General features: G+C 28.1%; 1 protein-coding gene and 1 long non-coding RNA gene across 6 annotated transcripts; one reads left to right on the forward strand and one right to left on the reverse strand.

Moving 5' to 3' along the window:
- Window positions 1-85: 85 nt before the first annotated feature.
- Window positions 86-7,377, reverse strand: LOC132936072 (uncharacterized). Of its 5 annotated transcripts, none has more exons than XR_009663390.1 (7): window positions 6,988-7,377; window positions 6,775-6,927; window positions 6,469-6,700; window positions 5,029-5,232; window positions 4,760-4,962; window positions 4,571-4,700; window positions 86-2,071 (listed from the first exon to the last, which is right to left on the reverse strand). It is a non-coding gene; the product is annotated as an uncharacterized LOC132936072 (long non-coding RNA). The 5 variants fall into 5 exon arrangements; XR_009663391.1 differs by having other exon boundaries at window positions 4,571-4,646; window positions 6,988-7,376; XR_009663389.1 differs by having other exon boundaries at window positions 86-4,646; window positions 6,988-7,374.
- Window positions 7,378-7,437: 60 nt separating this feature from the next.
- On the forward strand, window positions 7,438-11,955 carry LOC132936070 (RNA-binding protein spenito-like). Its single transcript, XM_061002743.1, has 2 exons — window positions 7,438-7,910; window positions 8,025-11,955. Exon 2 carries the CDS (start codon window positions 8,058-8,060, stop codon window positions 10,341-10,343), a length of 2,286 nt encoding a protein of 761 aa, XP_060858726.1. The 5' UTR covers window positions 7,438-7,910; window positions 8,025-8,057; the 3' UTR covers window positions 10,344-11,955.
- The last annotated feature ends 687 nt before the right edge of the window (window positions 11,956-12,642 follow it).

A 12,642-nucleotide genomic window follows, 5' to 3' on the forward strand; every position in this document is an offset into this window, starting at 1 on the left:
ACACTAAATTTATAACAGTATATGAATCCAATTTTGAAATTAAATATGTTCATAAAATTAATGATAAAAATACATTCTACAAAAATAATAAAATAATACATTATATTTTCTAAATAATAGTTCTACAAAATCATTTAATAATTTACAATATTCTATGTTTTGTAGTGATCAAAGTTTACATTGATTAGTTAACTTTACCAACTAAATTAAGCAAGTAAATATAAATCAAATTATTTAAAAAATAAACATACTAAAAATATGTATAGTGTATACGTAGGACATAGGTAAAATATTAAGTTAGTAGTTATTTCAATAATTAAAATACATTTATAAAAAGTTCAATTTAGTATATATTGCAAATTTATATTTAAGGTAACAAATTTAAATATGGCTAGAGATATTTGTAGTGAATGCAGATAAATTTAAAATACAAAATACATTAGAATAGGAAACATTACATACATAGTCTTAACCATAAAATAAAACTTAACAAGTAATGTTAAGTATTATGTTATGGTATTTGACCCATATTATTATGATAAGTCACCTGGATTTAACTATTTAAGACAAGTATCAACCAATAAAAAATACAATCGCTTCATCAACTAAATCACATAAAATGTTAAATAAAAATGTTTTAACTAGCCGCTCACCTAACTGTAATGATTTAAAAATTGTAAAAGCTCAATTAAAAAAGCCTCTTTTATTGATAAAAATAAAAATGTATACCCCACTTCCTACATGGGAAATAATATCATGAGAGTACTTGTAACTAGTTAAAAATATCAGAATACCAATAAAAAAAATTAACAATGTAAAAGGTTTTTTTTTAATTTTGTCTTTTTTGTTTGGTAATAAAAAAAAATGTATACCCTCAAAACACATAGCTTAAGTATTTATTTTACAATAATTCTGTTATAATAGGGTATTATATAAAAATAAAATATTATACATTATACTTTATAAATTTAAATATTATGTTTAAGCATAATGTCAAACAAAATTTAACACGAAACTTTTGGTGAAACATTTCAACAAAATTGATTATTCTAATACTGTAGTCAAAATAAATTATGCACGCTTACTGAATCCTAATGGCTAACAATAACTTAAGCAAAATTAGTAATTGAGAAAATGTAAATACCTACTCCATCACATTGTTGTATACTAATATCACATATTATTGTTCCAATTATATTTTCTTTGGTACAGAAATACATATTTAAAATTTTTTTTTATTTGATCTTAAGCCCGCAAACTGTCCATTAACTGTTTGTAGGAGGAGAGTAAGTTGGATCGGAACATGTGTATGTATGTGTGGCATTTGTCACTAAAAATTCTAGTGGTCACCCATCCAGTGACACTGGCTGGTGCTAGCACTCAAAAGACATTTCATGACTGAATGCAACACCAAGCAACTATATTATATCATAGATTATATTGTACATAACTGAATAAAAATAAAATAATAGTTATAAATAATAATGATATTAGTAAATTACAATGCCATGGAGTATGCAAGTGTAATACAAATTATAAAATATATGTAGTTGTCCTTGTCTCTGTGAGTCTAATAAAATAACAGATTTATGATTTATTAATTATTATCTCAGGAGATATCGCAATGGGTAAATCCTAACGGAACACCTGTATAAGAATATATTAGTTTCAAAAAACTATTGAAACCAATCTTGGAAGATTTAAATTTTCTAAAGAAAAAAATCATTCAATGTATGAACTAAATGCTGATTCTGATCACATGAAACTAAAATAAAGAAAGTTTTTTGTATATAGTGATTACTGTATTAACAAATATTTCTCATGGTAACTTGATCATTAGTATTTGGTAAATAATTGTGCAGCTAAACTGATTGTCATTGTTGATTGTAGTTAGTAGAGTAGTTAAACGGGTTAGTGCTTGATACCATACATTGGACACAACTATATGTTTGCATGGGCAATGAGGAGCTTGTGGTGAAGTACAGTTTAGTAGTGACATAGGCCTCATATTGAATATGTTTAGATGTGACTTCAAATCTGGATGTTTGACCACCACAGGTGTCTGAAAAACCTGAATGTTACACAAAATATACACATTATTATTTGTTATTTCAATGACATGATAATCTATAAGCTCAGATACAATTAAATCGCTCCCGAGAGTTGATCACATGAATTGATTTTTGTCTACCAAGCAAGCGAAACAAGTCTGGAAGTTTAATAAAAACCTCAACTGATTTATCGACATACTATATACAGTTAGCATATATCTATCATCAGCTCGGCCTATTGAAATATCATCATGTCTTTATATTGATCAATAATATAAAAATATTGTCTATAAAATAACTACAATAAACAATTTTTATTGTATATTTATTAGGTTAAATAAAAATGTAATATGCATATATTTTTTTTTATAAGTGGTTATAATATATCTTATTTAATAATGTAAAATATAATTACTTATTAAAAATGTATGCAGAAATAAATATATTCAAAATCAGAATTTGGGATTAAGCATATAATAATAAGTATGTTAAACAATGGAAAACTGGACAAAACAAGTCAACAGATCTACTATGTCATACTCATTTCTATCATATGGCACCCAAGCTCATCATATTTTGTAGAGTATCATTCAATTAATTTTAATTTGTAATATTTAATTATAGTATTCGTACTAATTTAATATTTTTAACTAGCAATAACCGCATATTAGATGGACCTATCAGTTAAGATAATACCAAGAAGTAAAGTTAAAGATATTATAATTACACCAGGTATTACTATGAAGATAATTTAATTATTTTAGCAAATGTACAAATTATAATAATAAAAAAGGTTAACTGTTAAGACTTAAAAATATTTTGTAATGTCAGTCAGTTTACTAAATCGCTTCCGAGAATGATCACACTAACAATGTTTTTAACAAGCTTAAATATCACTCAATGTTGGGAAAATTATCTCAACCAACAGATTAATATAAAACCTTGTTTAATACATCAAGTCAGACTCGGCCTGTTATCATCATTTTCAACATTTACATACATTTATAATTTAATTATGTTAAACAGTAATAAAATTAATGTCAATAACTAGAGCTTAGAACTTCTAAAACTCGTAGTGAAAAGAAAATAGTGCGAGATATCGAGTTCTATAATAACTGTAATTATTTCAAGGAGACTTCAATTGAGTTAGAGATCCATCATGAAAAATTTGAGATTCATCGTTCAACATAATAAAAATTGACTTTAGTATTTTTAATTGTAAACGATGGTTTCAAGGAGGAGGACATTTATACGCAATATTATTCCTTTAAGATTCTTTTAGAATAGTGTAAGCTATATGAATATATATATTGTATACTTTAATGAGAACAAATACAATATTTTATTTTAAACAAAAGTTTAAAATATATTTTGTCTTGGTACTTAAAAAATTATATTTGTATACTGTATAATAATGAGAATAGTATCAAAACACTAATTAAGTATATTTTTATTAAAATTCTGAACTGATGAGAGAAAATGTATGAATCATAAATATGTATTAATAATTAGTAACCATTAATTGTATATAATATACCTACCTAGTGGGAATTAAGTAATTTTTAAATTGAATTTGTTTCTATGGTGATAAACAAAGATCAAAATAGAAAAAAAAATAGGTTAGTACAATATTTTGGTGGTTATTCCGATGGCGTTTAAAAACTATTGAGAAAATCGAAAAATGACCACACTAAAGTACCATCTTGATCCAATTTGCTAAAATATAAGATACTATAATGTTGAAATCGAAGCACTCCTTCTGGTAGAAATTTTGTTTACAGGATAAAAAAATAAAACAATCAACATCATTGTAAAACTCCACTCAGAATTTAAAATAGTAAACCACAACCAAAACTAAACTTTTCCATCACATATGGGACTATCTATATTATTTTTAAAACCACAAACACTGTTTGGTTTTAATTGTGTTTCTCTATGTGACCCAGCTTATAATTAAGAGGCAATATTTTTTCAATCAGATTAATTCAAATAATTTATTTATAAATACCATTGTTTTGTGAGTATAATACCGCATCCACAGATCTAGGATACATTTTTCGGAAACACGTGTTTCTGATAATGTTGGTTACAAAAATTTATGTTACTGCTATGATGGGAAACCAGAAATATTGTTACCATCATTGTTGGAAACTCATGTTTCCGACAAATGTATCCAAGGTCTGGATGCGGTATTATACTCACAAAACGATGGTATTTATAAATAAATTATTTGAATTAATCTGATTGAAAAAATATCCCCTCTTAATTATGAGCTGGGTCACATAGAGAAACACAATTAAAACCAAACAGTGTTTGTGGTTTTAAAAATAATATAGATAGTCCCATCTGTGATGGAAAAGTTTAGTTTTGATTATGGTTTACTATTTTAAATTCTGAGCGGAGTTTTACAATGATGTTTATTGTTTTTTTTTTTTTTTAGGTCTGGATGTGGCCTAAAGTATATCAGAGTAAAAATATGGTACTATCATCGATAATAAATTCAATAATCTGATCATTACTTTTATGTCCAGTGGTAAAAATTGTTCTCGCTAAAACACTCATTATGGTAGGTACATTGAACTCATATCAGGCTTCCTACAATGATTCAGTAAATATTAATTTTACTGTTAGGCAAATGAATACCTATGCCTGTTCAACAAGTGTAAAGTCAGTTAAAGATTTGTATTATCATGATAAAATTGACTTACTGGCAAGTTCTTTATTAATGTATTGTTTAGACAACATGTTTGTGATGAGCAAAAGCCGGCTTGATAGCAATGCAAAACAGGCACAAGAAACAGCTTTGATAACAATCCACCGTCTGGATTATTAAAAAACGATATATGTCTTGGACAATCAACTTCTAAGTAGTTAACGGCACATATTAATCTCAAAGTTTAATCTTGACGATCTAAACACAAGTATTTATGTAGTATAAAATATTTGAAAATATCACTGGGATCCTCTCTGATATTACCTTTATAGTTTATAAGTTTCTTCTGCATGGTTTTAATGTTTATAGATTCGCAGAATATCGTTTGGTATCAGATTGAAACTGCCAGATAGACATCTTGTCATTGGACGAGTGTTCCTTCAATACACGGCAAACTTTCAGAGACAACCTTTGGGCTTTTTTGCTGTCCGCTGCTATCAAAAACAGCTTGCTGTGGTTATCCACCACCTGTAGTAGTATAACAAATCTTTAACATAATTAGAAAAAAATTCAAACCGTCTATGCTACATGAGCCTATAATTTGCACCGAAATAAATACAGGGTTAACAGAAATAAAATAAAATAAAAAATTAACTAACTTAGTATGTACTATCTTTTGTTCTATAATCAATATTATTTAAAAAAATGTTTTTTAAACAAACAATATTCACAAATATTTATATATGCATATTCAAGAACAGCTGTCATTAAGAACATACTATGTTATAAATATAACAATTTATCAGTGTGCAAGTTCAAATCTTCCTCAATCCAAAACCTTACAATTATTTTGATGAATATGATATTAGTAAGTTAATTACTAAAGACACTCATCCGAAAGTATCAAACACCAAACAATTTATTGGTATCATATACGTCTTAACAGTAGAAGTTTAGATAGGTATTTATTTTGTGTTAGTAATTGTATTCTATTTATACGCAAGATGAATCTAGACATGTTGAAAAGCAATTGTGGGGAAAATATATTATAATATAATATAATAGCATAATACCCACTAAATTGTATTATGCACTAATACACTAAAAAAATGTGCCAACATAAATTTGTAGGCGGTGTACATTTGGAAAATGTACAGCAAAAAAAAATTACCAGTAAAAATATGACTATCATTAACAGAAATTCTAACAAAATTGTAATTATATAGCCATCCGTAAATTATTTTTAACAGTGATAACGATTTTCCTAATTATTTTACAAATATAAATGACAAAATGTAGGTAATTGTATTTTGCCAATTACGATACATAAAACAAATATATATATTTTTTAAACCATAGTAACATTTTACAAGAAATTATTATTCTAACAGTAATAAATTTCCCTCCCACTTCTTCTAGGTACTCTAAAGTATAATTTATTAAAAAAGAGAAGACTCAACATTGATAATGCATGTACTCAATAGAAAATTTAATGATTTTCTAGACAATTAAAATTGTTTCTTCTTTAAAATGAAAATATAGAATAAAGAGTAAAATTGCACTAAAAAAAAAATATAGCAAAATAACACCAACATTTTGAAATATATAAAAATAAGCAAAACAATTTTATTTAACTTTTTTGTTATCTATCTGATAGAAATGTGTAAGTTACTTAGGTGTCCAAGACCTTTCATAACAAAAATATACAAGTTCTAAAAGTCATGAACCCTACTTACTACTGATATTAAATAAATGCATTATTACCTAGCTACTTTGTTTGTGATCATATCATCATATATCACTCTTAAGATACTGGATCATTATGTGTGGAATAAATTGCTCCTATAATTTAACAAAAATTATGGTATTTTAACATCTTCTTTTTTATTTGATTTTGAGTCATATTAATGATAATATGGTAAAGGATTGCTACACAATTTGAAATGAGTTTTACAACTCGACATACAGTAGACTATTGAATCTGAATAGTAGTCACCTATAAAAATAAAGTTAAAAAAAATTAATACCATTTTTCACCCAAAGAACATTTGCCTTTGATTATGAACATACCAAAATAATTTGCCTGAAATGTTAGGTTAGTTGTTCTCATAATGTTAGAGTACATGTAACGTTAAATTTCAAGTGCATTTTCAAAACTTCTATTGCTTGATTATTTTAAATCATATTGTAACAAGTTGAATCATGAATGTGTTTTTATTCAACCTGAAATAAAACTAAAAAATAAAATCTATAAATCATAAACATAAAATATGAGTCTATTACCGAAATCTGATTTTAAAAACATAATCATCAGAGGCGGGTCTAAGCGAGTTGAAATAATCTTACGATAGGAATATATTCTAAATCTTGGTAGATTTATTAAAACTTCTATAATATTATATTCTTTATCAAGACTATCAGACTTCGATGATGTATACACTGACATTTTAATAATTTAATTAAAGTTTAGGCCTTTTGGACAAAGATTAAACAAAAACTTTTTGCCTGTTCTTTTTATTATATTTTATTAACAAAGGAAAGACAATTTTTTTATACAAGTTCAACGTCTACAATCTAACCGATAACGCCGTAAAACATTGGATCGATAAAATATGATAAGGATTCTTTGTGCAACTGATAATAATATTATGTTTGCTTTTCCAGGTCGTGGGTTCTGGGCCAGAGCGGCAGGCCGCAGCTGCTGCAATGCAGGCTGCCGACTGCCGAGTCACTCTGCGCTCGTATCCACAATCATTAATATTATTATTATTATTTTTTTTTACTACGTCAGTGATAAATGATAATACGAGCAGCGAATGTATTACGCGTATACTAAAACCGCGACAGCGTAACTACCTTCATTTTATAATTTTATAATTTTATTATATACACACAATACACTAGTACAACCATCGGCCGCGGTCACGACACACAAATACGCGATCGTCCGGCGTAAGTGAGTCAGTGAGCGTAACGTCTACCGCGTCCAACAGCGTGATATTCCGCGTTTCCGCCATTTAAAATCTTTTTTTTTTTAGTAGGTTAGTACCAAATAGCTTTCGTTAACTTTAAATTCGTGTCTATATTTGTGTTTAAATTGTCGAGTTTCCGCTATTACTACTAGAATCCAATCGTTTTGAGTATTTTGCATTGATGGTCCTCAGTGCCGTGACGTTGTCAGTTGTGTTTCATTCAACATTTTACGAGTGAGTGCGCTATACTATTACGTATCTAGTTGTTGTTTAGTATTGATGAAATCAAATAAAAATAAATTATTTATATAATAATGTACATTTTAATTAAATCGTTAATATTTCTAGGTACTTTAATGGTTTTATTGTGCAACAGTGTGAATGATTGGATTGCCTAGAGATTATAAAGCCAAAAAAATCACCGTGAAAATTGACAATATGAAACGTAGAAGTTATGGAGATTCGCCTCCTATGTCACGTAAAAAACGTCATAGCAGTATTAACAGGTATGATGGTAGTTCTGACGAGCGAGGATCACCCGAACGTGTACGCCGTAGAGCTCGATCGCCGCCCAGTCCTAGACCATCTAGGTATTCAGAACGTGATGAATTTGGCCGTTCTAGGGAATTGGATCGATCGCATCCCACTTATAAAGTGTTGTCAGTGAGTGCTTTACATCCCAAAGCAAGTGACGAACAGGTCAAAGAAATATTATATCGAGAATATCGCAAATTTGGTGAATTTTCTGTTAAAATATCACATGAACTAGATGACAGGGTGGCATATGTGTGTTTTAGAAGCTCAGAAGATGCTAGAGATGCCAAACACAGTAAGCCTAGAATAAGTTTATTTGATAAAATAGCTTTAGTTACACCTGTTTATGAAAGTCGTAGTTCTAGAGATCATTATGAATCAAGAGCTAGGCGTTCTCGATCCCGAAATTTTTCCCCAGAGTTTGAACGATACTATCATAGGTCTCCAATGCCGCCAGAAATTCATAGGATACATCCGGCTGATAGGTTTTATGAAAGGTTGCCATATGGTACTCTTCCCCCTTTGCTGCCGCCACGAGACTTTCGAGAAATAGGTTTGCCACCATTACATCCTCATGAGCTAATGATACCTAGAGGACCGTTATTGCATCATGTGGCTCCTATTCATCCTCATTTAGGGCCAATTCATCCGTTGTATGGACCACCAAGACATTTTATGCCACCTTTTAGACCGCACCCTCATCCTCATTTGATTTCACATGACAAAAAAGATAAATTTCCAAACTATTTGCACCACATTCCACCAGAAGAAGACCCATTAGCCACACGCACATTGTTTGCTGGAAATTTAGAAGTTTCTATTTCGGATGAAGAACTACGCCGTATATTTGGTAGATATGGAGTTGTTGAGGATATTGATGTTAAACGACCATTGCCAGGAACAGGAAATGCATATGCATTTGTTCGTTATCAAAATTTAGATATGGCTCATAGAGCAAAAGTCGAATTATCTGGTCAATATTTAGGCAAATTTCAATGTAAAATTGGCTATGGAAAATCTACACCAACACAACGAATATGGGTTGGTGGTTTGGGTCCTTGGACATCACTTGCTCAACTAGAACAAGAATTTGATAGATTTGGTGTTATTAAAAAAATTGAGTATGTCAAAGGTGACATTTGTGCCTATATACAGTTTGAAAGCATTGATGCTGCAACTGCAGCTGTCAAAGAAATGAGAGGAGTGGCTTTAGGAGGCTCTGAACATAAACTGAGAACAGATTTTGCTGATGGAGGTGTCTGTGTTAGTCCTACATTAACGTATTCATCAAAGTCTAAGTCATCTCATGATGATGTTGCAGCATCTGCAGGAGATTTACGAGAACTAGTAAGACAAGATGAATATCCATATGGTTGGCCAGATGGTGAATATCCTTCTTACAGTTCTAGAAGTTATCGTAAAGGCCGTACAGAATACTGTGAAGAAAGCAAAGAATTTGGCAATTATGAGAATGGTCGATCATTCAAGCAGCATTCTGTTTCTGATATTGGTTCTCCTCGATCACCTGGAAGATCACCACTTCACCAATCGATTGACAGTGATGTAGAATCTGAAGAAGGAGCTCTACAATCTGCAGGTCCTTTTGGTTCTGTTCGTACACTAGGGGATTTGGCTCATAAATGTACTGATATATGGCAAGGCAGTCTTGTATTAAAAAGCTCTCAATTCCCGGCTAAATGCCATTTAATTTCTGGTGATACAAATGTTATAGAATCAATGATGAGAGATGAAGACGGTAAATCAACATTACGCATAACCCAACGGTTACGTTTAGATGAGCCAAAGTTGGAAGATGTTTCTAAACGTATAATAACTGCTGATATGCATGCCATATTTTTGGCAATGCCTTGTTCTACTAACTCCATTTCCAACGATGATGCATCGGTACAAATTAGACCGTTACGTAATTTAGTATCCTATTTAAAACAAAAAGAGGCTGCTGGGGTTATATCATTAATAATTAAAGATCCTGAACCAGCTGGTGTATTATATGCATTTCCTCCGTGTGAGTATTCAGCCAAATTATTGAAACAAAGTGCAAAAAATTTAAGCGGTGAAACATTAAAAGATGATCATTTAGTTGTGGTAGTAGTTAGTGGGGGTGTTTCGTAATAAGATATTCATTTTTAATTCAATTTTTAAATAGGTTCATTAACCTATAAAAAGGATACTACACTAGCATGCTTTATGTCTATCTTACAAACATACATACAACATATCAAATTTTACATTCACAATAATCTACTATAGTCAGTTATATTAAAATATTTGAATAAATTAATATATTAAAAAAATTAAACATAAGATTATTATCTATGGCATCTGGAGGTGTTATGTCTGAATTATGTTGACATACCAAATTATACATTCTAAATAATTAATTTAACTGGGTTATGTTTAATATTAAAGTGAATTGACATATTATTAAATTTAAAAGTAAGAATATTATCTTAGTTAATCCATACCAACAATCACAATTTTAAAATGCTCATAACTTGCATTAAAATTAAAATATTGAAAAAAAAAACAATAAGATTCAATTGATAATATTAATATTACATTTTATAATAGGTCAATTCACTCTAATCAATTTTATTATAACAATCCGCTATATTATGTGCTTATAAGACAAAGACAACGCATGCTGGTGTATCATTTACTTAATAATATATCCATATTTTTTTTATATTTATGTAATTTAATGATTAGATACTTTTAATTATATTAAGTCATAATAATACTAGAATACAATTAGATTAAGTATTTTTTATTGACTCCAAATTGATTTTTGATGCTACAATATTTATGTTTTTAATTTGAACGCAGGAGTCTTAACAAAACAAGTTATTGTGGTTTATATAAACTGTGTAAAAGTTTTTATTATGTGCTTAAAATGTAATTAATAATTTCAGTTTAATGTATTTTTTATTAATTCAAGTTTATACTGTATACACACACAGTTTAATTACGTATAAAACATGTGGAGTGCGTAACATAATTTTTACAAATTGTGCTGCAATGTCTAGTTCGTAGAACACTATTATAAGTTTATTAATGTGTACTCAAGTGATTCAATATTTTTAATAAACATTTAAAATAATGCATTATTTTATTATAGATAAGTGTTAATATGTATACCGATCTTACATTTAATTAAACTATTTCTCTTATATCTTTGAAAATACAGTGTAAACTATCAAGCAATCAAGTTAACTTGGGCTGTTCAATAATTTTTTTTTTTTTGAAGTGTTGTAACTATTTAAGATAAAATAAATAATCTTATTATGAACTAACTTGTAACTAATCTTGTGCGTTATAGTAGTCTTATAATAAAGTGTAATTCGCGATTCAACTGTTGTTATTTTTAAATCATGTATGACATAGTTATGTTATTTTTGCTAATTTAAATTAACTATACAACTACTTTTTTTAAATTGTTATTAATGGCATTTAACATGGAAGTTTAGCAAATGCTGTGTCGGGTATCTACAATAGTTGGTGTTGTGTTCAGTGTTAACAGAGTTTTGGTGTTTTTTTTCTTATGAAAATATTATGTGTAAATAATAATTTATATTAGCCTGAATCAAATGGTGATTATTGATTATTGAAATTTATAAATTTTAAAATATTAAAATTACAACTTTTTTAAATTTTATTTCATCTTGATTTGTGACTGGAATTTAAACTGTATGTATTATGAATAAATATTTTTTCTAGATTTGTATTTGATGACTAAAATCTTTAATTTATTATATGTACCTATTATTAATATTGATTGACACTTAAATTTTGCATCGTTTATATTATTATAATGTATTGATTTATTATGAATTGCTTATAATATTCAAATATTATTGTTATTTCCCCCAAAGTTCATGATAACTTATTGAATAAAAACCAATTTAATTTTTTTCTAAAATTGTGTTATCTAATAGGAAAAACAAATTATTTGTTTAATTATTAGTCATACCAAATTGTTAAATAATACATATAGAATGAATAAATAGGTTTGTAGATCATTTAATAATAACAATATTTGTTTATTTTGTAACCAATTAAAAAATGTAAAAACTTATATAATATACGTGGTTCCACTTCCCAGTAAGCCATGTCTTGTAATTGAAATGTTGAGGTCAACATTTAATTTCTGTTAAAAATTAAAGCTATATGATACAATTTAGAATTTTAAATATTTTTTTATAAAATACTAAAAAAAGATGTATGTAATTAATTTAGTACTCAGAACTTAACATCCTTAAAAATATAAAATAATTTATCTAATTTTATCGTTTTGGATAAATAATTTGTTTTCTATTTAAGCTTCCTATGTGAACTTAATGTTTGTTCTTTGATTAATTAAATTTATATAGAAAGCATATATATGCTAAAAAATATTTAAGATGTTATATTT

Source organism: Metopolophium dirhodum, chromosome 1 (genome assembly GCF_019925205.1).
Source record: "Metopolophium dirhodum isolate CAU chromosome 1, ASM1992520v1, whole genome shotgun sequence".
Classification (NCBI taxonomy): Eukaryota; Metazoa; Arthropoda; class Insecta; order Hemiptera; family Aphididae; genus Metopolophium; species Metopolophium dirhodum.

What these genes read in the sequence shown, in the direction of transcription:
- LOC132936070 (XM_061002743.1), top strand. Translation starts at nt 8,058, where the DNA reads ATGATTGGATTGCCTAGAGATTATAAAGCCAAAAAAATCACCGTGAAA.